The 26999-nt window shown below is 32.6% G+C and overlaps 1 protein-coding gene across 2 annotated transcripts in view; it reads right to left on the bottom strand.

Moving 5' to 3' along the window:
* Positions 1 to 26999, bottom strand: part of LOC126882948 (neuronal growth regulator 1-like) — an 802823-nt gene that overhangs the window by 622598 nt on the left and 153226 nt on the right. For both annotated transcript variants that reach the window (XM_050648025.1, XM_050648026.1), the window contains exon 2: positions 15588 to 15670. In XM_050648025.1, coding sequence (XP_050503982.1) covers positions 15588 to 15660 — 73 coding nt within the window. In that variant the 5' untranslated portion in view covers positions 15661 to 15670. The remainder of the gene's footprint in view (positions 1 to 15587; positions 15671 to 26999) is intronic.

Here is a 26999-nt window from a genome sequence, read left to right on the forward strand (position 1 = left end):
GATTTTCTACTATTCATCAAGGGAAAAGCAACTTCGCTGTGGGAAGCTACACTTCATAAACATAACGTAATTATTAACGGTGTTTTTAATTTTTTGTATTTTATTTTAACCCGCGAGTGGTCGCTATATGAGATTTTCTCTCACGGTTTCAAAAAATTGCGAACAACTTTTTTTCTGGGAAATTATACGCGCTGTAGTTCCTTCTAGTCTCCTAACTATCCTCCCTGGACAATCTAATAGACTCGTCCAGTCAGATAGTGATTCAGTTTACTTAGTATCACCACAGATTAACCCAACATGTTGGGTTAATCTGTGGTATCACCATATTGTTGAGTCAGTGCACTTGATGTGAGAGATTCTCTCATCAAGCGACCACCGGCGTCACCAGCTGTGTATAAAAATTAATTTGATTTTCCCCTTAAAACCTAAAATAATATCCTTTTATGATAAGGCGCCGTGGATGTAGTCGATGATATGAAAATCCTATATTCTGTTTCACGGGTTAGTTGTAGATGGTCACTTACCATATATTTTTTAATGTTAAATATTGGCGGCATCAATAGTCACATTTTATTTAAAGATAATAATAAAACAGACAAACGTCGTGTTTTTTTAAAGAAAATGGCTTTATCGTTAATTAAATCTCATCTTTTTTCTAAAATTTTGTAAAGAAAGGCAAACGTTGGATATGTGAGAGAAAATCTCACGCGCGACCACTCGCGTACCAACCTACCTAGCGACCAATGCCGGGTTAAGTGTTAAAATTGGTTTAATATTTAAATAAAAATACGATTAACTGTTTAAAATATATTTATTTCGTTGAAATCATAACATTAGAAGTATGACGTCTTACGTGCGTACCAAGTACACACACTCTTTTTTTTATAAGGATGTAATTAAATAAGTGTCAATGTTTTTTATGATTGGCGATGAAATTTTGTATGCACCACGTCAGTAAAGACTCTTTATCAAACTCGTCTGTTATTCGCCTCGCTCTCTAGGCTCGCTCGGGACATAATATCAGGCTCGTTCGATAAAGAGTCACTTTACTGACTTGGTACATAAATAACTATTATACATATAGTAGCGCTTACAGTACGTTCACTTTCTGCCAAGTGTAAAAAGGACATGCCAAATAATTTTAAAGTAGTGGGTCTAAACACTTTCTAAATTTCAAATAAAATGCCCTGTAACTCAGGTAAGTAGCGACATTTTATTGAAGAAATTAGGGTTAAACCTTAATATTTTTAGGTCTAGAATCTGCAGCTCAAAAATTGGACATTCTTTGAATCACCCTGTATGTACATACAATTGTTTGACGATAATTATATCTTCTTTCTTTTTGTTTGCTTATCATCATCATCCAGCCCTTTGCGTCCACTTCTGGACATAGGCCTCCCTCATTTTTGTCCATTGTGCTCTGCTTCTATTACAAACATAAACTAATGCTGTTCTGAAGCTATTTCCTTGTGGCATTTTTATAATAAACTATTTTTAATGGGAAATAAGCCACAATTTTACCAAAAAATCATTTTTTTTTTTGGTAAAATTGTGGCTTATTTCCCATTAAAAATAGTTTAAACATAAATAGTGGAGTCACTGAAGGTTTTCACCTCCGATTTCGTTGAACCTTCATCGATTTTCATGAAAATTGGTGAGTAGTTAGAAGATATTTCAGGGAACAAAGGTGACATGATGCCAACTTGCGCTTTTACCCTGGGGGTGGATACCACCCCTTCTCTGGGGTGAAATTTTTTTTATTAGAAATAATACCAGAAATCGATAGAGGGGCAACTTCTAAGCAAAATTTGTTATATAAAGTTATTAACATAAATCAATACTTTTTGAGTTAATAAATATCAAAGATTTTATTTTTTCTTTAAAAAATGCATGTTTTAAAGCTGTTTTTCACGTATTACTCAAAAAATAGAAGCTTTTGTAAAAAAGCTATTATAACCAAAATTAAAGATAATAAAAAATTTAATACACTCCCCACTTAAAGAACTAAACTAATGTTATTTTAAAGTGAGTTATGGGTAATTGAATGTATATTTTTTCGATGAGTACTCAAATCTAAATATTCAAGCTTACATAACGGGAAAACGATGCATTTTATAGAATATACTTGTAAACCACTTGTCAAAGTACTTCGGAATACCTATCAAATGAGCTCCAGCAAAAGTTAATAGCATCAAAATTAAGCAAGTTATGATAAAAATTAGAGAACCCTTTCGATTTTTTTAGGAAAAAGTTAAAAATAAAACATACATTTCCACAAAAATTAAAATTTGTAGTAATCCTCAAAATAATTTCTTTAGGTTAACATAGTTAATGATTTCAACAATTTTTACCGGTTTAGAATGTATATTTTTGAAAAAAGATATAATTTAAAAAAATTATAAATTTTAAAATTATCGTACTTTTCATTTCCTTTTGATAATAACTCCAAAAATACTCAATATACGTAAAAAATTCTAAATAACTAAATTTTAGTTTTTTCTGTTCCAAATACTTTACCTGTTTTACTATTTCCATAGAGTAAAAAATAACCGAGATAGAAACGTTTAAAATTTCAATTTTGCTGCGAGAACCATGTAACTGAGGCCATTTAACACTTTATTTTTAAAAAAGTAAAAGGTTTGGAAGACTAATTTCGAATATTTTTAATAATCTTGGAATCAACTTTTAATTAGTTTTTAGGTGAACCTGATATCTTAAAAATTGACGGAGTTATTTACAAAAAAACAATAACATTTTTTGAAAAAATTTTTAAAATATATATTTTGAAACATTTTGGTGCATAAATTTTAATGCTATCAACTTGTTCGAAGGCTTATTTGATAGATATTTCTATGAACTTTGACAAATGTTTAATAAGTTTATATTATAACATGCATCATTTTCCCGGTATCTAAGCTTGAATACTTAGATTTGGGTACTCGACGAAAGAAGTATACATTCTATTACCTATAACTCACTTTTAGTTAACATTGAAAGGTTTTTCTAGTAAGGAGTTTATTTGACTTTTTATTAGCCTCAATTTTGATAATAATAAATTTTTTGTAAAAACTTATAGCTTTTAAGATATTTATGAAAAATCGGTTAAAAACATGCATTTTTTTCACGAAAAATTAAAATTTTTGATTTTTAACAACTCAAAAAGTTTTGATTTATTTTAATAACTTTTTATAATAAATTTTGCTTATAATTTGTTCCTCTATCGAATTGTGGGGTTATTTTTAATAAAATAATTTTCACCCCCGAGGAGGGGTGGCATCCACCACCAGGGTAAAAGCGCAAGTTGGCACCATGTCACCTTTGTTCCTTGAGATATCCTCTAACCACTCACCAATTTTCATGCAAATCGATGGAGGTTCAACGAAATCGGAGGTAATAGCTCATATCCACCTTCAGTGACTACACTAAAACTATGTAGAATATTTCTGTAATAAATTTAATTTAGATTTACCCACTTGTTTGTTCATCAATATTATATGAAACACAAACAATACAAAACATGGCGGCTACTGTATTTATTTACTCGAATAGATAGATTAATAGTACGCTTCACGGCTATCGACTATTTATTCTTCTTTGTGATTTGTGACGTGTATATGTGCATTTTAAAGTATGTTATATTTGATATTTCTGCAAGAGTAATCATCAGTTTTATATTGGTAAACATTACCAGCGTGGTGTTTGAATAAATCTAGTCTGCTTTTACTTGATTGCAGCAAATACTGCCATGTTTGTTGCCTTTGAGGCTTGTGTAAATAAATACGGTTAACTTGAAAGACTTCTAGCAATTTATTCTCAGAGTATTTACGCTTTAAAGAGTATTTCATGTAGAATATTCTTAGGAACACACAGTGGGCCGGGTCGAAATTTTTTTTTATTTTTTTTACAAGGCTGGTTGCCAAAAGTTGGAACTACTATTTATATACTCCTATACCAAATCTGGGCCAGTTTAAAAAATATTTAACCAGTCCCACCTTGGCTCTTCCAGAATTTTTTTTTGTTAAAAAATTATTTGGGGCTAGTAAAAAAGCTTGTGTTGTCGTATTCTATTGTTAAGCGAAATAAAGATAATATAATCGACAGGAAAAAAACTAAAGCTTTCTCAGACTTCTAAAGCTACTGATCTGACAGGTTTATCTAATAGAGCTGTACTATACAGGCTCATCAATAAACATCAAGAAAACTAAATTTATGAGGATATCAAAAACCCCAAATAATGATGAAAACCTGACAATTAAAGGTAAAACTTTAGAACAAGTAGAAAACTACAACTATCTTGGCACAATAATTAATCACACAAACGATTATTCCAAAGAAATCAAAGTTCGAATAGAGAAAGCAAGAACAAACTTCAATAAAATGAGAAAGGTACTTTGGCAAGAGAACTGAAATTAGACTTGAGAGTTAGGCTGGCAAGGTGTTATATTTTCTCGACTCTGCTTTACGGGATAGAAGCATGGACACTTAACGCATCGACTACTAAAAAGTTAGAAGCATTTGAACTGTGGCTGTATAGAAGAATCCTGAAGATATCATGGACCGAGCATATAACAAACAACGAAGTCATGAGAAGAGTCAACAAAAGACTGGAAATATTGGAAACCATCAAGACACGAAAGCTGCAGTACCTGGGGCATGTTATGCGTAATGAGAGATACAACAAACTTCAGTTGATTATACAGGGGAAAATCCAGTGCAAGGGAAGTGTAGGAAGGAGACGAATCTCGTGGTTGCGTAACTTAAGGGAATGGTACGGATGCACATCAATCGAACAATTCAGAGCAGCAGCATCTAAAATGAGAATAGCCATGATGATTGCCAACCTCCGTCGCGGAGATTTTAATACAGCGCCAGTCATCGACAAAAATAAAGTTCGGAGAGGAGTTAAGGAAAACAGATGGCAACCCCAACATGAAAACAAAAATTTAAGCAAGTCAATTGAAGGGCTACACTTCTATGGAAGACAAGATCAAACCATGGTTTTCGAAAACGCGAAGCAAATCATGAAAACTGAAAAGCATATACAGGGTATTTCATTGGGAAACGGAAATACATTAACGCTGAATAGAGGTCATCGAGTCAGTTTTAGATATACTACATTTTTTGCCCTACCGACTTTTATAACCGAGTTACAGGGTGTTTTATCGATTTTGCCCATTTTTTCCTAAGCCATAACTTTAGAACCACCCTGTATATTTTTTTGATATTTGGTACATATATGTCTCATTCAAAACCCAAACGACCGACATACTAACCATAAGAAAAATCCAGGTCCGGATTAACAAGAAATTATGAAGTAATTTTGACCTTAAAACAACACCCTGTATATTCAAATTTTGAAAATCTGTTTGCATATTTGAGAACAGGCACAAAAAAGTAAGTTTAACGGTTCGCTTCAATTTTTTGGCCAGACAATTTTATGACTTTAATTTTGAAATTATATCGAATTTTTTAAGAACTCTGACATTAAAAAGCAGATATTATTAACTTTTAGTTATAAATTATTAAAGTTAATGTACAAATACTCATTTTAAAAGTAATCAATATTTATTTACCACATTGGAACGACCCAATTACTAATGACAAGAAAATTCCAGGTCCGGATTAACAAAAACATGTAAATTAATTGTGACCATGAACCAACACCCTGTATGTTGAAATTTGGAAATTTGTCTGCGCATTTTAAAAACTGTGAATAAATATTTATTTTAATTTTTTGAATTTTGAAATTATATTGAAGTTTTAAAGAATTCTGAGATTAAAAATCACGTGTTATTAATTTTTAAAAATTTAATGTTAATGAATCAATACTTACTTTAAAAATACTTAATACTTGTTTACTACGTTGGCTTCATGAATTCTATGATTTGTAGCTGTCATGCACATCATTAAAAATTAGAATTGCGGGAACTGAGATATTTTAATGATTTAGTAAATTATTAAAAAACAGCTAGGTATATCTAATAAAAAAAAATTCGTTTAAACAATTCAAATATTTAACATAAATTAAAAATATTTTAACTATAACAGTTGCTCAAAATGTCCGCCTTTTTGTTCGCTGCATTTCCTTGCTCATTTTAAAAGATTTCGGATCGATTTTTTAATTACATTGGGATTTTTATTAATTTTTCTGACAGCTTTTTGTCATCTTGGCAGAATTAATCTATATGATTTCAAAATTGCCGTAATTAAATTATCTGCGCAAAAATTTGACATGCCCCTTTTAACGCAGTTTTTTATGCTCTTTTAAAATACGCAAACAAATTTTCAAAATTGCAATATACAGGGTGTTGTTTCAAGGGCACAATTACTTTATATTTTTTTGGTTATTCCGGACCTGGATTTTCCTTGTGATTACTAATTGGGTCGTTCCAATGTGGTAAATAAGTATTGATTATTTTTAAAATGAGTATTTATTCATTATCTTTAATAATTTTTAACTAAAAGTTAATAATATCTGCTTTTAAATGTCGAGAGTTCTTAAAAAATTCATTATAATTTCAAAATTAAAGTCATAAAGTTGTCTGGCCGAAAAATTGAAGCGAACCGTTAAACTTACTTTTTTGTGCTCTTTTCAAACATGCAAACAGATTTTTCAAAATTTGAATATACAGGGTGTTGTTTTAAGGTCACAAATACTTTATAATTTTTTGTTAATCCGGACCTGGATTTTTCTTATGGTTAGTATGTCGGTCGTTTGGGTTTTGAACGAGACATATGTGCACCAAGTATCAAAAAAATATACAGGGTGGTTCCAAAGTTATGGCTTCGGAAAAAATGGGTAAAATCGATAAAACACCCTGTAACTCGGTTATAAAAGTCAGTAGGGCAAAAAATGTAGTATATCTAGAACCGGCTCGGAGACGTCTATGCACCATTAAAGTATTTCCGTTTCCCAATGAAACACCCTGTATATCTTTCATCGAAGGAGCAGGTAGTTTATATATCGGGTACTTAGATCTTAGCCAGTCTCGTGCCATATGTTCAATTTTCACATTTAAAAAATATTATTATATTAAATCTGTAATAAAACCCTTAATTTTAAATAAATCCCAAGCCAGTCCTGTCCTGCCTGTACTACCTAATTTATCTCCACTTAATTCCATCCTTTCCAATAGACAATATTTGGACAATTATTGGCGATTGAAAAATATTCTCTCATAACATCTCTTTTTGCCTAGCATTCACCTTAGGGTCAACTTGTATAATCCCATGCGATCCACCACGCGTTGGGGGTACATGAATTCTTCTCCTACGACCGCTGTCGCGAACATATCTCCGCAAAATAAAACAATATCATTAATTAATCACAACCGTTAACCCATACGAACATTAGACCATTCCAGGGTGACGTCATTTGACAACGACTGGTGGGCAAAATATTGTAAAGAAACTAGGTTAAGTGTAGAAAACCATTGTTTAATTGAGGAATATTATTAAAATACCAGCGTTTTGTTCAGTTTGAAAGTGTTCCAGTAAAGGTAAAAGAGATCAAGTAAGTTTTTTTTATAATACCAGCCGCATTTAAAGACCGAAATGTTTTAAATCACTATAATCACAATACACTGTAAACAGAACGACGATATGGGCCAAGAAAACTGATTTTCTGATTATACCGGGTTTTTGCATCCCCTACGAGGGTGTCCTATATCTAATATTTGAAATTTTTTAGTTAAAACCACAGATTTTTTATAATAAAACGAGAAAATAGCAAAAATAACACCAAAAACACAATTTTTGCCCTCCAGCAACGGTGTCGAAAGTCACGTGATCTGGAATGGTCAATAGCAATTCGTGGACGAACAGCAATTCGCGAGTGACAGCATACATCAGTTCACTGCAGTCAAAACGCGAGACACGTGGAACGTGGAACAGTCAATTCGTGTGTGACCGGCTTTAGTACTCGAGACAAAGTTTCACATTTTGGTAAGGCTTTTTATACACATTAATATTATCCGTTGGTAAACCTTTATAATATATTCCGACTTGAACCTAGCAAACCTCATACAGTCCAACCCTGAGATTATATTTATATTCTCACATATGTACAAGCTTTATCGTACACCATAATTATTGCCGAATAAATATTAGACTACTTAAAATGCCATAATATAGATCTCAGCAAATTAAGTGTTGTGGGATCTGACGCTACCAATGTCAATAAGGGTTTAAAAAGTGGAATCATTCGGATAATAGAAACATGAGTTACATCTATTACAGTGGACTGAATGCTTGTTGCACGCTAATGAACTTTCCTTACGAGATTTGCTGCAAAAATTAGATGGCCACACAAAAGGTGATTCATATAATGAGCCGACTGGATCCCTTCTTCCCAATTAACCCGGGAGTAGTCGCGCTCACTTCTGTAACGTCGATAGTCGCGTGTGAGATTCTGTCTCAAAATACGAATTTAAAACAAATTTTAATTTTGTACTATTTTATCTACTTTTTATATTGAAAATATATATTTCTAACAATTTTATTAAAAAAACTTGTGTTAACGGCCACCTGCCAACATCGGCTACCTGTCCTAACGGCCAGCTTAAAAATTTCCCAAACCAATTATATGTAGACTACAAAAACTGGCAATACCGTCCACCTTTCTATATCGGCCAATAGTTCTTTCATTTTTAGTGGCCGTCACTGACAAATTTTACTGTACAGTAAAACCCGTGTTAACGGCCACCTGCCAACATCGGCCACATGTCCTAACGGCCAGTTTAAAAATTTTCCAAACCAATTATATGTAGACTACAAAAACTGGCAATAGCGGCCACCTTTCTATATCGGCCAATGGTTCTTTCATTTTTAGTGGCCGTTACTGACAGGTTTTACTGTATTACGAAAAAGGATGAAATGTGAGATTCTATCTAACATCGCGACTACTAGCGGGTTAAAGCTAATTGGCTCTCCCCAAAGCCACAAAATTCCACAAAAAGAAGAAGAAGAAAAAAAAATTCCTACGCATTACTACACCCTTCCTCGAGGCACCCTTCCTCGAGGCACTTACGAAATTTTTTCAAAATTGCAAAATTTTTCATCAAGTTATCGCGAAAAAGGGTAAAAATTGAGATCCTATCTCACCGCGCGACTACTCGCGGGTTAAGAAAATAATGTCTGTTGTTAAACTTGGATGGAGGGGCGAAGGGGAGGCCTATGTCCAATATTGGATGTCGCAAGGCTAATAGAAGAAGTAGTTACTAAGCTTAATTTAATCTGGCAACCGGCAATCCGAGTTCATTTACCGGCCATCCCAATAATTTTTTTCAATCTATTTCGAATAGAAAAAAATCTAGCGTACATTCGATGGACACTAGATCATTTGAGACATAATGCGAAAAAGGCGACCATTTATAAAGCTTAACGTGTAATCGAGAAAAATTGCCTTCAACTTCATACATTTAATTTATAAATAACTTTGAAAAACTCCTGATAAAACAATAAAAACCGCTAAACGCAGTAAAAATGAGTGGCGCATATGAGTGCACTGGATCCCTTCTTCCCAATTAAGAAAAAAATGTCTGTTGTTAAACTTAAATCGCATTCTTAGAGTTTATGTAGCTACAAATGATCCTTAGATTCTAGTTTGAGATAAAAACATAGCCAAGATTAATGAAGAAAAAAGGGAAAACTAAACAACAGAGCTGATGGGAGATGCTTAGGCCAGATATATTTGTGAAGATGGGTAAAATTGGTATAATTCAGCTAAAATCCTGGCAAAAGTTACAATTAACTTTTTATTTTTAACTGTTTACCGTATAAACATCTGCGAATATTAGCAGCTTATCGCGATGTCCGTTTTTTAAAGTTTTTTTGTATGATGTTAGCTAGAAACCTCGTAAGTGTTTTACAGTTTTACTTAATAACTAAAGTTTTATCATAAATATGGTATGACGCGGCACGTATTATACTATATGAACAAAGTTAGTCAAATTAAAGTTGGAGAAGAGGTAAACTGTTATAAACGTATGATGTTAGTACATAAAACAATGGTGTTTACAGCGTTCATTTACAGAATGGTTTATATTATTAAACTTGTTTCAAATTTAGCCCTGTATCTATTATAGTTGGTCATAATACAGAGCTCCGCAGATAGGTACTAGAAGTTTAAATTTTAAAAGATTTTGCCAATGAAACAAAATACACATTTTTAAATTCATCTTTATCATCATCACCCAGTCCTTTGCGTCCACTGGTGGATATAAGCCTCCCTCATTTTTGACCATTGTGCTCTATTTTGAGCACTTTGCTTCAAATTTCTTGACATTTTCTTGGCATCGTCAGTCCAACGAATAGGGGTCCTCCTATACTTTTTTTGTCTAATCTCGGCCTCGACTGATTCGGGCGACGTATCCGGCCCAGTTCAATTCGGAACTGAAATAGTTTAGAGTTTAGAAGATTAATTGTCGCAGTGTGGCAATTTGGGAAATTAAGTCGGTAACTCCTGTTTTTCGTTTTAAGTCTTCATTTATAACTCGGTCACGAAGCGATATGCTCAGCATTGACCAGTCTATTTTCCTCTGAGCTACTTGAACCGTTTTAGAATTTGTAGCTAGCAATATTAAAGTTTCGGTACCATAGGTTATCACAGGTAACACATTGGTCAAATGTTTTACGTTTTAAAGAAATTGGTATAGCACTTTTAAAGATGTCATTGAGTTTTATATAGGCTGCCCATGCTAAGTTTATTCTTCTTCGTAGTTCGCATATTTGGTTCTCTCTTGTGACCTTTATTTCGTGTTCAAATATATGTATTTTTCCGCCAGCTCTACTTGGCTTTCTCCAATATTGATATTTCCGCTAGATATAGTACTACATTGGTCATACATTTTGTTTTGCAGATGTTTATTTTAAGACCCACACTGGTACATACTAACTGAAGTTCATGTAGCACTGTACAAGTGTACTTATCACCTTGAAGTTTTCAGATAACAAAACTATGTTGTCTGTGAATTTCAAATTTACTGTTCAGTGACAAGCTTTTCTACAAGCATATTCTAAAACCGCGGAAAACAGTTAAGGTGTTAAGGTATCGCACTGTCGCAGTCCTCTACCGTGGGATAAGATCCGTGTTTTCATGTAGCTTTACCGACGTAGTTGCTTTCTTGTATGTATTTTAAATTAACCTTGTATATCGGTAGTCAATGCCGCATGCTTGTAGTGCTTCCAGAATTTTGTCAAATTCTACCATGTCAAATGCTTTATGGAAATCTACAAAAGCAAGAACGAGTGGTCGCTTGTATTCGATAGTCTTTTCTGTTACCGGTTTAATGCTCTGTAGGTGGTCATTTTCCGAGATCATTTCCGGTACCAAATCCGGTACGAAATTTGATTGTATAAATCAATTTTTTTCTGAAGACGATTCGTTACTATTCTTGTAAGGAGTTTGTATAGGTGACTAAGGAGGATTATAGGTCTGTAGTTTCCTAATTCATAGAGATCTCCTTTTTGTACATTAGAATTGCCTCAGCATTGTGCAATTTGCCGGGTATATTACACAGAGCAGTGCGGTACATCTTTTCAATATGATGCAAGTTTTTAAAATGCCGCCCCTTAAATATAATTAAAACTTAACTTTTTTATTAAATGCAACTGCACAAAATGAACACACTTTTATTTTAAAAACAAAACATAATTTAAATTAAATTAAATACGTAGTAACATTAAATAATATTTACAAAAATTACAGTTTTACCCTTCTGACTTAAATTTTGGCAAATTCGTCTAAGTCTAAAATAGTAGCTAGTGAGGACTCTATTAAAATGAGTGCTAATTTTTTTAATTTTGTTTGTCTTACGGAGGTCCGTAATAGTTTATAATAATTTTTAATTTTGAAAAACTTTTTTTCCCACTAACAACCGAGAGAGGGAGTGTTAATAAAATTTATAGCGATACAACTACTTGGGTATAAAGAAATAGTTCAAAACTTCTAAATGTTTCATGGAGTATGTTATCATTTGGGATATATCACGCAATTCTTCTAGAATATAATTTGCCTGCATATTCAATTCCTTTTCTATAGGGCTTTTTATTCACAGTCATTTATTTCGAGTTTCTGTCATGTGCCACATAATACTAATATATCTACCTGGTACGTTATTGGTATATATATACCCATGATACAAATCAAAGACGTATGACGTAATTAATTAATTGATATTATTAATTAATATTATGTGACACATGACAGAAGCTCGACACAAATGACAATCGAACAATTTATCTTCTTCTGTTAAAAGCTCATCCATAGATTTCTCGTAATCAAATTGACGCTTTTTTCTCCTTGCTCTAATTTCATTTTCCGCTGGAAATTCGGAGCTTATATCAAGATTTTCTGCAATTTCATTGGCAGTAATTTTTGTTTGGTTATAGCCAGATTGTCTGTAATTTTAATTTGTTTTTTATTGTTTCTGACAACCTTTTTACATAATCTGACAAATTTGTAGTTAGATGAGACTGAATTTATATGAAATAAAATATGCCCAAGAACTTTTACCGGATATAAATTTATAATTTTTAATATTTTTCTCCAATCCTCGTGCTTTAACTTTAGTTTCTGTATCTTTGTTGACCTCGTCTATTATTTCGAATACGGCATCATATATTTCACAAAATTGAAATCTTAAAGGTTTCAATGCATCTATTCAACCGGATGGGAAAAGTCACAGAAGTCGTCAGAACAGTTAAAAATCGAAAACTTGAATATTTTGGCCATGTTATGCGACACCCAGAGAGATATAATATACTCCATTTAATAATACAAGGCAAGGTAGACGAAAGAAGAGGGCCAGGTCGAAGAAGAACGTCATGGCTTAAAAACCTGAGAGAATGGTATAACAGATCCTCTGCATCCTTTTTCCGAGCTGTCGTTAACAAAATTGCTATAGCCAATTTGATAGCCAACGTTCGATAATCGAGCACGGCACATGAAGAAGAAGATTCGACTTGACCATCTAGTATCGCTTAACGGTTTTAGAGCTAGTTGAAAAACATGGTTTTTCGGAACAACAGCACTTTGTGGAACCAGATAAAAAGTGTAAAGTTCTTGTATAATACAAAAAAGGTTGTTTTTTTCTGTAAAAGAAGACGCTTTCACTTGTAAAACTAAGTTTGCAAAGTGGCTTGGTTACTCTTTAAACTCGAGTTACACAAGCCATCGGATATTTTCAAATATTCTATTTTGCACACCCTTTGATACCCATATGATTATTTTTATGTATTTTCATTTTGCTAATTATGCCGCCCCCTTGTGATGCCGCCTGATGCGACCGCCTCACCGCATCATAGCATCGCACGGCCCTGAATTACTTTCCAAAAGGCACACGATAAAAAGGTTTTTTATTTTCTTAGGCTTTCTTAAGTATAGTTTTAAATTAAGTCCATAAAATAGGACCCAATTATTTTGAAAATTTAAACTATTGAAAAGTTTACGAATTTTCAAACAAACAGAACTCCGTTTAATATAACAGTTTTCAAAATATAAAAAATTAAAGGATCTCTCTGGTACTGGAACATATTAACAAGATTGCCACAACAACACTCAAAATATGATTTTGTTCATTCCTGCCCTCATTCTTGAGACCTTGTCAGGGAGTGGAGACACTTAACACTATAATCACCATACGTCAATCACAGCGGGTATTAGAATTATCATCACCAGTCCTTTTCGTATCGTTTTTTAATTGAAAAGAAAAACTATATTGAGTTAATACCTACTAACAAAAGACATTTAGTTAATTTAAATAAATTATTTAATTATTTAGGCACAATTTATGTAGTAACAAAATTTTTTTATTTTGCTTGTACAAGACCTACACACAAATTTTTTACATAGGTATATGACTTTCACATGTTTTATTTTAGTTTTATTTCCCAGTTTTCCACTTCTTCTTCTTTAGGTGCTATCTCTGCTACGGAGGTTGGCAATCATAGCTATTTTAATTTTTGAGTCAGTAGCTCTGAATAGTTTTTTTGAGCTGCATCCAAACCTCAGCCATAAAATTCATCTTCTTCCGATGCTTCTTCTGCTATCTACTCCTCCTTGCATTATGAGTCATAGGATACCATACTTCTCGCGCCGCATCACATGTCCGAGATATTGTAGCTTTTGTCACTACCTACGTTTATTATTTGATTGAGGTGTTGTATCTCTGATTTGTTTCCGTTGATATTGTCCCGCCCTTAGTCACATGATCTTGTCGCAATTCTTCTGCTAACTGAAGTAAGAAAGTTTGCCCAAATATTTGACAACCAATAACTTCCTTATACAGAATCCAAGCATTTATTCCTACCACATCTAAGATATTAAAAAAAACCTTCAACGGCCATCTTCTTGACGCTGATTTGGTTGAGCACTGTATGGCCATCTGATTTACAACGTCTACTTTGTATTTTGTATGTTTGTAGTAGGTAATGCTTTTTGGTTTCTCATTTTTGTCTATGGCTATTTCAATATTGTTTGAGTATAGAAAATTCAGCGCTAGAACATTTTTGATCATTTTTCTCTGGTACACCTGGTTTCCCTGGTTAGCTCAAGTCTTCGTGTATGAAAATTTTTGATTTTTATAATTCCATCTTTTCGTTTTTTATTGACGGAGGAATACCCTTTCTTGCTCGGTTTATTGTTTCAGTACTGCTGGTAGCCTTCTTTCGTAATACTTTTTATGTATCGTAACATTTCTTCCCTTATTCATAAATGACTCCATTAGACAGCTAATTACATGTTCCCCTAGAAGTTGATTGTCTGGTCGTTGTTCATCTTTCCGTATGTAAGGAAATCCGTGCAATAAATATTTGGACTAGGCATAAGCTGTGAGCCAGAATTTGATTCCAAATTTATCGGGTTTATTCGCCATGTACCGGGTGAAGTGACATATTGCCATTGTGGGAAAAAGCTGTTCGTCGATAGATATATTTTAGCCAGTTGAAGGTGTAGCAAAATATACAATTCTCTATAAATAAGTTCCATATTGCCGACGCAAGTTCAAATTTATCTGTTGATCATCGCTCAGATCTGGTACTTCTCCTCTGTAATAAGGACCGCATTTTTTCTAGGTAGAAAACAACATATTCAACAATTAATTACACTAAGTACCTACCTGCAAAAGAGAACTTGTAATCCTTAAATAGATGTAGCAAAGTCCTAAATTTTTAAGTTTCTAGAATTTAAGGTTCTAGAACTACGAATAAGTAGTAATACAGAGGGTCAAAAATAGAGAGCAGTCAAAAAGACCGCTCTGGTGCTTCTAGTGTTAATGTACGTATCCATTAGGTTGGTACAGCTCCAATGAATACGGCATACGAGCACCAACGTATCCACGATGTGAAGCTGCTACACGGAGCATGGAGTACCAACTTATGGATACGTGCCTTTATAATGTTAGCTTATTAGCTTGTTCTTGAATATGTAGAGAATATGAACAGTTGGCAACGTACGCAGATGGTATCAAAATAATGAGCAGATCAAAAGATGCTGTAGTATTATATTTTCATAGGTATATAAATTTCATATTTATACATAAAAAAGTTTTTTGAGTATATAATAAATAGTTTGATATATAGAAACTTACCTGTATCCATCGACAAAACTAGAGCTGGACTAATGTAGACTAAAAATAAAATTCTCCAGTGCTCTAGCATCATCTTGTGAATCCTGAAACAAAAAGTAAAAATTCTTTTATATTTATGGTAACACTACAAAACATAAAAAATACAAATTAATATTCCTAATTTGTCGCATCGGAATAGCAAAAAGTGCATTATTGACTATGAGCTCTGTGTTCAAAATACATGACCTCACCCTAGAAACCTAGATACAAAAATAAGGCTCCGTAAAGGTTACGTGTACTCAGTGCTTCTACACGGAGTAGGCAGATGGACATTGAAGTCAAAAACTCTACTAAAACATCAGGCTTTTGAGCTACAGTTGTAACGGTGCGAAGGTCATTGTCCACCCCTTAATTTTTTGGTGTTAAGACCGCATTTATAGTACGCCCTGTATGTTAGAATCGTTGAATTCATATTTGTTTTCAGAGATTGTTGAGTCTCGCAAATCTATCGTTCTGGAGTGTGTGGATACGACGTAATTCGTTTTCTCACAATGCTAAATATTGTATTTTTCGTTTTTCATAATATTGGATCGATCGTCTGATATTGTGTTGTTTATCTCTCTTAGGAATTTGACGTAGGCATCGTAAGTGCCTCAAATTGTTTATATTATTCAGAGGCGGCATTGCTTTAAACAAGTTTAATGGTTTTTCGAGACTAAGGTCTGAAATTTTGTTGATAAATGGTAGTTATTAAGCTCAGATTACTGTCGCTACCGACTTTGAGACTGTGAGAAATGTTTAACTTATAACGATAAGAGCTGTGAGAATGTTCAGCGGAGCCAGATGGTTAGAGCTAACTTAAGCATTTTTGATGGAAACCGAGAAGAAAACTGCTTACAGAAAATGAGTAGCTTCTTATTGGCTGACACAGAATTAGAGGGTTGACAGAGATCGATTTTATTTTTCTTCTATTGGTGAAGATTCTAATTAATTGGTTGCCAAGTCTGTTGATTGGCCGTAGAGTTATTCTTGGGAGGATTGAATGATTTCTAGAGAGGGCGATGAATTTTAGAGACTAGAGTTTGGGTATATCGGAAAGTTTGTTCCAGTAAGGCTGTCATCGAGTTTAGGAGTGAGAGATATCGACAAAAAGATCTTGCTGGTGCCTCGGGCCGCCAATATGCGGTTACCGGCAAAATTAATAGTGCAGTTCCAGTTAACTTTTTGCAATTTTATTGCAGAAGTTTTTGTGTTTTGTTAGTGTTTTGTGCCAGTATGGCTTAAGCAATCTACAGATCACGGCGTTCAGCTGTTTTTATCGAACGCGATATTTTTGTACCAGTATTGGTACCATATTTTTTACATGCAAGCAGAAGTTAAGAAGTTTTATTTTGATGTTACTAGTTCAATACCTTAGTTAAAGCCTAAAGTTTGCTAGTATTTTTTATTTCCGTTAATGAACTAGATAACAAATTTCTTTGTTTAAATATTTTTGTTCGAGTAAGTGCTAATTTATTTTGACACTGCTGAATTTTCCATAAAAGTTTTTTGATGAACTATGGAGTTTTTTTTATGAAATATAGAGTTTTTAACTATGGATAACCTGATGTACTTTTGTTTTAGTGAAGTGAAATCGCGCTTTGGACTTAACAACCACCAAGAAAAATCAGGACTGATTAACAAGGTATATTTTGTAAACTTTCTATTTTATTTTTTTTTTTTTTGGTAATCACGATCTCTATGTAAGCGATCACAAATTTAGATTCATTTTTTTTGTTTTAATAAATAATGTTTAATTTGCTAAATAGGACCTTATTATTTTTTCCTTTTCTCTTGTATCGTAAAAACAATAAAGAATTGACTGAGTATAGTATAGAGTAAGATAAGGTGAGTTAGGTTATAAGTATTTTGTATATTGTGTATATTCTGTGTGACTATGTTTTTTGTTTTATTTTGATTTAGCTATCTATCTTTCTTTTAATATTACTTTTTTTGTATAAATTTTTGGTTCCCTTGAGGTAACCAGTGGCGCCCAATATTTTATTTTTTTTTATTTGACATCCTTATTTTGATTTTTTTATTTTTCTATTTCTAAGCTAATAAGAGTATACTATTAACATCCCTTAAAAATCCAGACCCCTAGATCTCTGAGACTTGAACTACCGTGGCCATGTTCTTCATTGTGTAACATCCCCTTTTCAGGTTACATAAAAATGTTACCCTCTTTTGGGGCATGTTATATGGTTATACAGAAGAATTCTCAAGATATCATGGACAGACAAAGTGACAAATGAAGAAATGCTACGGAGGATGAACACAACCGCAGATTTGGTAAACATTGTGAAGGGCGGTAAGCTGCAGTACTTGGGACATATAATGAGAAATCAATGCAGGTACGAGCTACTCCAATGCATTTTGCAAGGTATCTAATATTATAGGAAAAAGGACACCAGGACGATTAAAAACATCCTGGTTTACTAACATGAGAGCATGGTAAAAATGACCTCAACACAACTACTCTGTATAGCAACTCACAAAATCATCATAGCCAGAATTATCGGCAACGATCGGAACGGTCAGGTAACTTAAGAAAAAGAGTATTCACAGTAGATAAAAAATGAGACGATAATCAAGTACCGGAGTACAGGTAATGGATTTGACAAGAGCCCTGAATCATGCTGACACAGTACAAATGTTTACGTGTTATTTACTAGGTTATAGCTCTGTACATCTCGAACCACTGTTATTTGGGTACCATATAGGTAATTAGACTCTGAAGTTTCCAAAAAGTCCCTGGAACCAAAGCAAAAAGGTTGTTTCTGTCCACACAAAAATAATATTTAAAAAAAAAAAACAAAATAACCGAAGGTGATATTTAGTTTATTAATATTGGGTGAGATATCCAAGTAACTTCGTAGATAAGATTACTGATGCGTAATAGGTATTTTCCTAACAAGTGCAGAAAGTCATTCTTTTCCGCACGCGACTGCAGTTTGCAGAACGACGCGAAGCGAGAGTTTCTGCAAGAGTTAGGAACAATATTTTTTTTAAGAGTCTTTAAAAAATTACCAAATCTTAATCAATTAATTTAATTAGTATGAAAATACATACACAAATTAATTCTTTGACAAGGTTGTCAAAACCAAACTTTCAATATAATTAGTTAGCATGACGACGATCTTGGTTTCCATGACGATGATTTAAAACGACTGTTATTGTCTACCGATTTGACTTTCGAATATTATGTCAAAATAATTTTATTTCATCGAATTGTCAGTAGTAATTGCACAAGAGCTCTGAAATTATTGAATTTTTCCCGAATGACACTTTGACAGTTTTAATTTCACGAGCCGAAGGCGAGTGAAGTTATGTCAAAGTGTCACGAGAGCAAAAATTCTATATTAATTTTAGAGGTCGAGTGCAATTTGTTGCGATTATTTCATGAATAAAACTGTTCAAAACCAAAATTTTATTGTAACTTATTTATGTAAGTACCATTAAACACACAGTTTTTATAAATATTTGACGATTGAAAGTCATCACTTTTATAATTTTTAAAACATTAATTGTCATTAATGTCACTGAATGTATTTTTTCGTAGCAACGAAGGGCATCTGACGTAATATACTTAACGACGGGAGATTATCAAAAATTATCGATTTAATTCAGATTTCTGTAGCTTTCTATTGGTCAGAATCTCCTATGAATGAAAAAATCGCGTTAATTTCATTAAAACAGGAGCACAATAAGATATTATTTGAAATAAATTAATAAATAATATGTAAATATTACTTTATTGCATGTATTATAATTACTTTAAGGCAATATTAACATATCTAAATTAACACGCGTGCGGAAAAGTAAAAACCGCGTGCGGAAAAGTAACACGCGTGCGGAAAAGTGAAACTTTCTAAACTAAAATGCGTGCGCGAAAGTAGATATTTTTGCACGCTCGTAGAAAAAATAAAAACATACAATACTCTACCTTGTTGGTTATGACTTTGATACTAAACTTGCTTAAACATTTGACATTAAACTATTTTTATAGTTCCGTTGATTTTTTAACATTACTAATATGAATTTTTCTAATGAGGAACTGATTAATATGGTTTCTGTGCAAGAAGAGCACAATAATGATGTTGTAGTAGCAGTACGAATTTATCATCGGCAATTCCGAAGAAACGTTTCAAAGTTTACTAGGACCCTTTCGACGGACTAGACACTTACTTGAACGGTCATACTAATATGCGGAATCTCAGTGAAACTAAGGACTACATTTAATTCATTTTATTCATTTACAATAGTTTTTGTTAGATCAAATTTCTCGTAATCGAAGTGTTCAGTCTATTCAAACCGTTCTAGTAACCTTTGGCAAATCAGGGAGTTGTTGGTGATATATTATTGCTATTAGCACATTTTTGTTATACTCTCCTAGCATAAAAAAAATTCAACCAGTTGCTTGTCAAAAATTCATATTTATTACTCGTAATGGTAGCAAATCAGGAAGACTAAGATGGGCAGGATATCTAGCAAGTTCACAGCAGAACAGCCCCTCCTAGAATAATCCTAATGTCACAACCTAATCCGGTCAACTTAGACATCAAAATGCTTGGCAAATAACAAAAATTGCCGGAGAGCCAAATTTTGGTGGAGAGCTAGGGTATACCATAAAAAATAAAGTTTAAAAAGTCCCCATCGATCCCATGTGTGCGTCAAAAGTTATTCGGGGTCAAAAGTCAAAATTTGAAAATTTTTGGATTTTTTTCGAAAACGGTAAGTTTTATCAAAAAAAAACCTCAAACCAAAGTTATAGATCTTAACATTCTCAACAAAAATTGTCCTTACAATTTTTTCCCTGAGAGTTACCATTCCTGAGATATCGCGATTTTAAAAGTTACTTTATACATTATGCACATTATAAGCCACGTATATACATAAAATATGTGGTTCTTAAGACAAGTATAAATGCCTATTTGTGTCTCTTTTATATAGTATATTATACTATTCTGAAAATATTGCTTCAAAAAGTAATCAGTCCCAAACTTAATTTCCTCTATCCACGTGGCCTTGAAAAACATTTGGCTATACCATTGTTTAAAAAAGAACAGATTGTCTATTATAGGCAATGGCTACAGTATTGTCCGTAGGTCTGGTTCATAATATTATCTGTTTCTTTTAGTGCTAAAGGTTAAGTTCAAGTGAATATAAGTACTTATTACAAGAGTCTACCATTTAGTACCGTTACCGTTATTTGTACAATTCTATAGTTTTAAAAATGTCTCAGTTTTGCTTTATTTGCAATAAACATTTACATATTGAATATTGAAGTGAAACAAGCTAAAAATGACGCAGATGTCCTTATAATTGAGACAGCAATTGAAAAATTTAAGGCAACAAACACAACAATTGTAGTTGGTGAAGATGTTGATTTGTTGGTACCGATTACTGCAAGGACTCCAGTAGATAAAGTTATTTATTTTCTGAAACCTGGAAGGGCTCAACAGAGAACAGAGATATATTCTTCGAATAGTTTATCGACTTATCCCAAATGCCAAAATTACATTTTATTTTTACATGCGATAACCGGCTGCGACACTACGTCCGCAATGTACAGAAGGGGCAAAACGTCAGTAATTAAATTATTCGAAAAAAAAAAAGATTTGACTGACTGCTGTAAAGCTTTTACAGAACTTGATTCTACACTGCCAACCATAATTACGGAAGGATTTCGCTTTCTTCTTGCGGTTTATGGAGCTCCAAAAAAAATTATTTGTCTTGATAAATACCGATACTTAACTTTTGTAAAAAATACGCGAAACAAGAAACAAGTACAACTATCATGTCTTCCTCCAACATCAGCATCTGCTTTTCAACAATTGTATCGAGTATATTATCAAATTCAAACATGGCTAGGCAATGAACTAAATCCAGAAGACTGGGGTTGGAAATTAATAGATAATACTCTGGAACCGATTAAAAGCTTACTCCCACCTGCTCCAGAAAAACTCCTTAACACTATTTTTTGCAATTGCAAAAAAGGTTGTAGTGCCAATGTGGATGTGAAAAAGTCGGGTTGCTGTGTTCTCTAGTGTGTACCAACTGCCAAGGTCAGTCTTGCTCAAATGTCCAGTTTAGTACAACAGAGGAAGACTCCTGTGATTTTAATGAAGAGACCAATGACTCAGTCGTATTTGAACAATTGTTGAACATCCAGCAAGAGAAAGAGGAAGAAGATGAAATCGAAGAAGACTTGACTGCTGAATATGAATCTGATTAAAATATCTAAAGAAATCAAAACAATAGTTAACCTAATAATCAATAGCAATATTAATAATCAATATCAATAATAAGGTAATATCTAGAACTTGACCGGTATTGTTTCCGTATATTATCCTAAAATTGTCAAAACAGTTAGTGGAGTAGGCCTAAAGGGGAAACCACGGTAAAAAAAACGCGCCAAGTACACCACCTCACAGGTGGTGTGGAAACGTGTGCATATCATGTATAATGTGACTCTTTGAATCGCGATATCTCAGGAATGGCAACTCTTAGGAAAAAAATAGTAAGGACTATTTTTGTAGAAAATTTTAAGGTCTACAACTTTGGTTTAAAGTTTTTTTTGATAAAACTTACCGTTTTCGGAAAAAATCCAAAAAATCTCAAATTTTGACCTTTGACCCCGAATAACTTTTGACGCACATATGGGATCGATGGGGACTTTTTAAACTTTATTTGTTATGGTATACCCTAGCTCTCCACCAAAATTTGACTCTCCGGCAATTTTGTTATTTGAAATGTCTATATAGACCGGGTTAAACCTGTGGAAAGTAGAAATAGGGGAAGACCAAAACTCAGAAAGAAGGATCTGCGCAAAACTCAGAAAGGCGCAGCAATCTGGCAGTAGTTGCCGTAGTTGGCAATGGATAGAACTGACTGGCGTAATAGACTTGGGAAGGTCGAGGCTCTTTCATAGGGCTGTAGCACTATTGTTGATCGTAATGGTAGCAAAGCAACTGAAACTATAAAACTAGCAAAATGTCAAATATTTACTCAAGTTTGGTGTCGAAGTATTATACTATATATTATGTTAATTTTTACTTTGACATGTACACCATATTATGTCAGAATTGTCAGTACGGTTGAGGCAGCTAAAATTATATAATTAGAAGAACTATTTTATTACCAAATTACAAAATAAAATTATTCCTTTATGTGTATTTTGGGAACAATTTCTGAAGTGTAAATCAATACGTCAAAATCAACATAGTGGGGTAAACTGCCATCAAAAATAATAACTTCTAATTTGTTGTTTCAGTATAAATAAATTTGATCTAATTATTGCTTGTAAGTTTATATAAGGTATTCCATTGTAAATAGGTTATACATTATTAATTTTTATAATTATTGTTTAAGCAATTAAGGAAGTATTTGGAAAATTATAATTATAGAAAACCTATTACGAGCCTAGAACAGAATATTAAGGAGAAAATTACAAATCATTCAATCTAAGGTAGCTTTTCCAATCTCAATGACGGGTTTTATTACACTTTATTTTAAAAACGGTGTTTTTAATTTTCATGACAAATTGGTTATTTTTTTAACTAAATGATAGGAAAATCTTTAAAAGCGCGATACTGGGTACCAATTGATATATAGTCTGGGCAGATTTTCGGAGAATAGGCCATTTTTGGGAAAAGTTATTTAACAGCAATTTTATTGCTGCAATCGAATCGTATGATTGTATGTGTTAATAATATAGGTATGCAAAGTCCACAGATAGAGTGCTACATTTTTTACAAACAAAATGGCGCCCGAAAATTGTGTTATTTTCAATTTTTGCTCTCCAAAGATTTTAACTTTACACCAAAAAGACTCAAATAAAAATTCACCGCAATTAAATTCTGCATAGAGACGTGTTTTTCCCGATTTATTTCGACGATAACTTTTCCCGAAAAATGCGGAGTTTTCCAACAAAATCTTGAATTTTCAACTAAAATTTTAGATAAGTAATTGTTTATCAATAATTAAATAGCTTGGTAATATAATAGCTCTTTTCTACGAATAAGATGGAAACTAAATGAACAGTTTAGCAACAATTGAATTGTTAATTAAAAATTTACGGTCGCTATAATAACCACAATAATGATGATATATAAGAATAACTATGATTTTTGTATAAAAAGATACTGTACCTATCCAATGTACTTTGAGAATTGAAATTGGACTATTTAAGCGGTCTCAGGAATATTTTAAAATTATAAACAATTTTTTGGCTTATAAACAAATAGAATATCTCGGGAAATATTAAATTAAATTAAATCATTAAAACGGTATTGAAAAAAAAAACGCGGCAGTACGCTTCTTATAAAAGAAAAAACGTTTAATTGTGATGAGTGGTTCCTGAGATACAACCGGTCAAAGTTGACCGGCATTTGCGGCAAAGATATAAACAAGAGGATCATAATTTTTGAACCATCACCATATTATTTTTGTCCTCTTTCTCTTGGAATTAAATGTTTTAATTCCAAATAAACCTTGCTTTTATGTAGGATATATGCTCTTGGAAAAGTATAAAATAAAAACATTTGATATTAACAATTCTTTGTCGATAGACTAAATAGTTTTATTTGGATTTCGGTCATATTGCTTTCTGGAGATGCTGAAAGCCATGATGGATTACAATAATATAAGGCTTACATAAAAATTATAAATAGGCGATTTAAAGACAAAAATTCGATTTGTTTTAACATTAAAACATTAAAATTGTTGATAAAAGTAAATTAATATTTGTTGGATTTAAAGTTTTTTATTATTTTTATTTTTTAATTGCCAAAAGTCAGATATTTTAAGGCGCCAGTTATTTAGACCTAGTTTTGTTAACATTATCAATAAAGTTGGGTGCGCAAGTGTTTTTTACTTTGACAGTCCAAAACCACCCAGTACTTTTTATTATTTCATGGTTACAAATACGTATCTACCTATCATATCACATGTAAAAATTTGTTGGCCTATATGGAGTATATGGGTTTAAAGAATCATTTAATATGGTAAATTGTCTTTAAAGGTCTCCATTTAAGAAACCTTTTTAAGTTTGCTATAAAACTGCCTGTTCTTAAAGTGTCTTTTAACATGGCTTTAAAAGCACCTTCACAGCAGCTTTAAAGCCAGTTGCTTAAGAAAACAAAGTTTTAAGAAGGTTTTTATTTTTGGTTTTATTCACCTCTTTCAGAGTGGGCCCTTTTAAGCTGAAAGCGGTTTTATTGCAACCTTAAAGTTTACTTAAAAACCAAATGGATTTAATTTTAGTTTTATTCTACAGTTTTAAAGCATCCTTAAAATATTTAATAAACCCGTTCGGTGCTACTTGGGTATGGTAGGGGAGCAAAGTACGCTAAATTTGCAGTCACTTGAGCGTCGTGGTATATTGGGTTGTGATTATTGAGTCCTAAATCCAAAAAAAGTTAAGTAAAAATATCCATTTTAGTGGGAACTTTCCATTTTTTAAATTAATTTTCAATTTCCAACAATCATTTTTTCCGATTATAGCGCCATCTATCCATAATTTGGAAAAATGTCTCGAATAAAAGTTGCTTATTTTTACGTAAATAATTCAAATCTGCAATAAAAATTTAAGGGTCCCATTTAAGATTTTAAAGTAACCCCCACACCACCTCTGTGGGGGTCGTGTTTGGTACCATTCGATAGATTTTTCAAAATAATTTTGAAAGTGTATTTTGCAGTTTTTCGATCTAATGTTCATTTTGCGAAATATCGCGGAGTTTGTATTTAAAATTTTAAATTTACCCCCACCCCTCTCCGTGGGGGTTCATGTTTAGTTCCATTTGATAGATTTTTGAAAAATATTGAAGAAATATTTTTTTGTTTTTCGATCAGATGTTCATTTCGCCAAATATTCGCTTTGATGTCAGTACGGGAACACTGGAACAGGGGAAATTTTAATTTTGGAACAGGTTACAGGTTTTGAACGTCAGACTACAAAAACGTTTAACGTATTTTGTAAAACAGAACTTTCAATTGATTTGTTACCCTTTCATTAAACTCTCATGCAAAAATCAAACAGTTGTGTAAAATCACGTTCCACAATTAAAACTTCCCATGTTCCAATGTTCCCATACATCAAAGTTTGTCCGACTACACATCGTTTGGCAAATTTTCTGCTTGCCAATAATAAACTTTTTTTAGTACGCGGGATCCAGGCCTAATAGCTGTTGTATAATGCCAATAATACAGTTTTTAAATATACTGGCTTAGAAATTTAAAATTTTTATATTTTTAAAAAGTTAATATATTTACAATTAAGTTTAACTGCCAAGACTTGAAAAACAAAGATGGATTGGATTAGCTTGCTTTTTTTCTAGAGAAAATAATCAAATTTACAAAGAACTTTGATCCAAACGTAGATGGTTGGGGGAAAAGTTTGTTTGTTGAGTTTTATCACTTTGGTAAAATAATCAAATTATAATTTAATATGCTAGGTACCAAATTTTTGTAAAATTCCATTAATAGGGAAATTTATTTCAGCCGTTAATGATGGGTTAAAATTTGAATATTATATATTTGTTACATACTGATTGACAAATTGACTCAATGAAAGAGTGTATATTATTTACTGTATATTGACGATTTATCTGATTTTAGTAAATCGTAGTTGTTTTTTGTTACTGATATTATTTTTCATTTGACTGTATGTAAGCTTTGTCCATAAAATCTTAAAAAATTTTAGTGACAATAAAGCATATTTCTATTCTATTCTAGCCATCTTCTTCTGAGTTTTCCTCCCTCTCTTTCTCTCTTATTACGTTGTGGCCTAGAATTGTTCTCATTATTTTTCTGTCAAATTTAGAAGGCTATCTTCCTCTTTCTTGTTAATCGTTGTTTTCCATCCCATATGTAACAACAGGTCTTATTAAGGTCTTATAAAGAGCATTTTTGTTCTCTTACTTAGAGTAGTGCTTCTCAGCAGATTGCTATTTATTCCATAGGTTTTTTGCCTTGCAGAATATTTTCCTCAGTTCTCTCTTTTCCGATTTTCCCTATTGTACTCCCAAGTAGCTAAAGGTGAATACAGTTTCAAATTTATGGTTCTGTGTTATTAAAAATATTTCTGAGTAGTTTTGTTGTCCTTCCCTATCATCATGTATTTCGTATTGTGCTGATTTATCTCTATCACTTTTCTCTTCGCTTCTTTATCTAATTTTTCAACTACTTTTATAAGTGTCATCGCCTTCGCTACGACACCAGTTGAAGTTGATCTGTAAACATATTTTTGATTACAAAATTTGGATTCCTTATTATTACTTCCAGTAATTCCAGTAATTACTTCCAGTAACTGATTGTGACGGAAACATCATCTTACAATGGAAAGAACGTGTAAAGAATATCTAGAAAAACTATTTGACGAACAAAGAGATA

The sequence above is a fragment of the Diabrotica virgifera genome, chromosome 4 (genome assembly GCF_917563875.1).
Source record: "Diabrotica virgifera virgifera chromosome 4, PGI_DIABVI_V3a".
NCBI lineage: Eukaryota > Metazoa > Arthropoda > Insecta > Coleoptera > Chrysomelidae > Diabrotica > Diabrotica virgifera.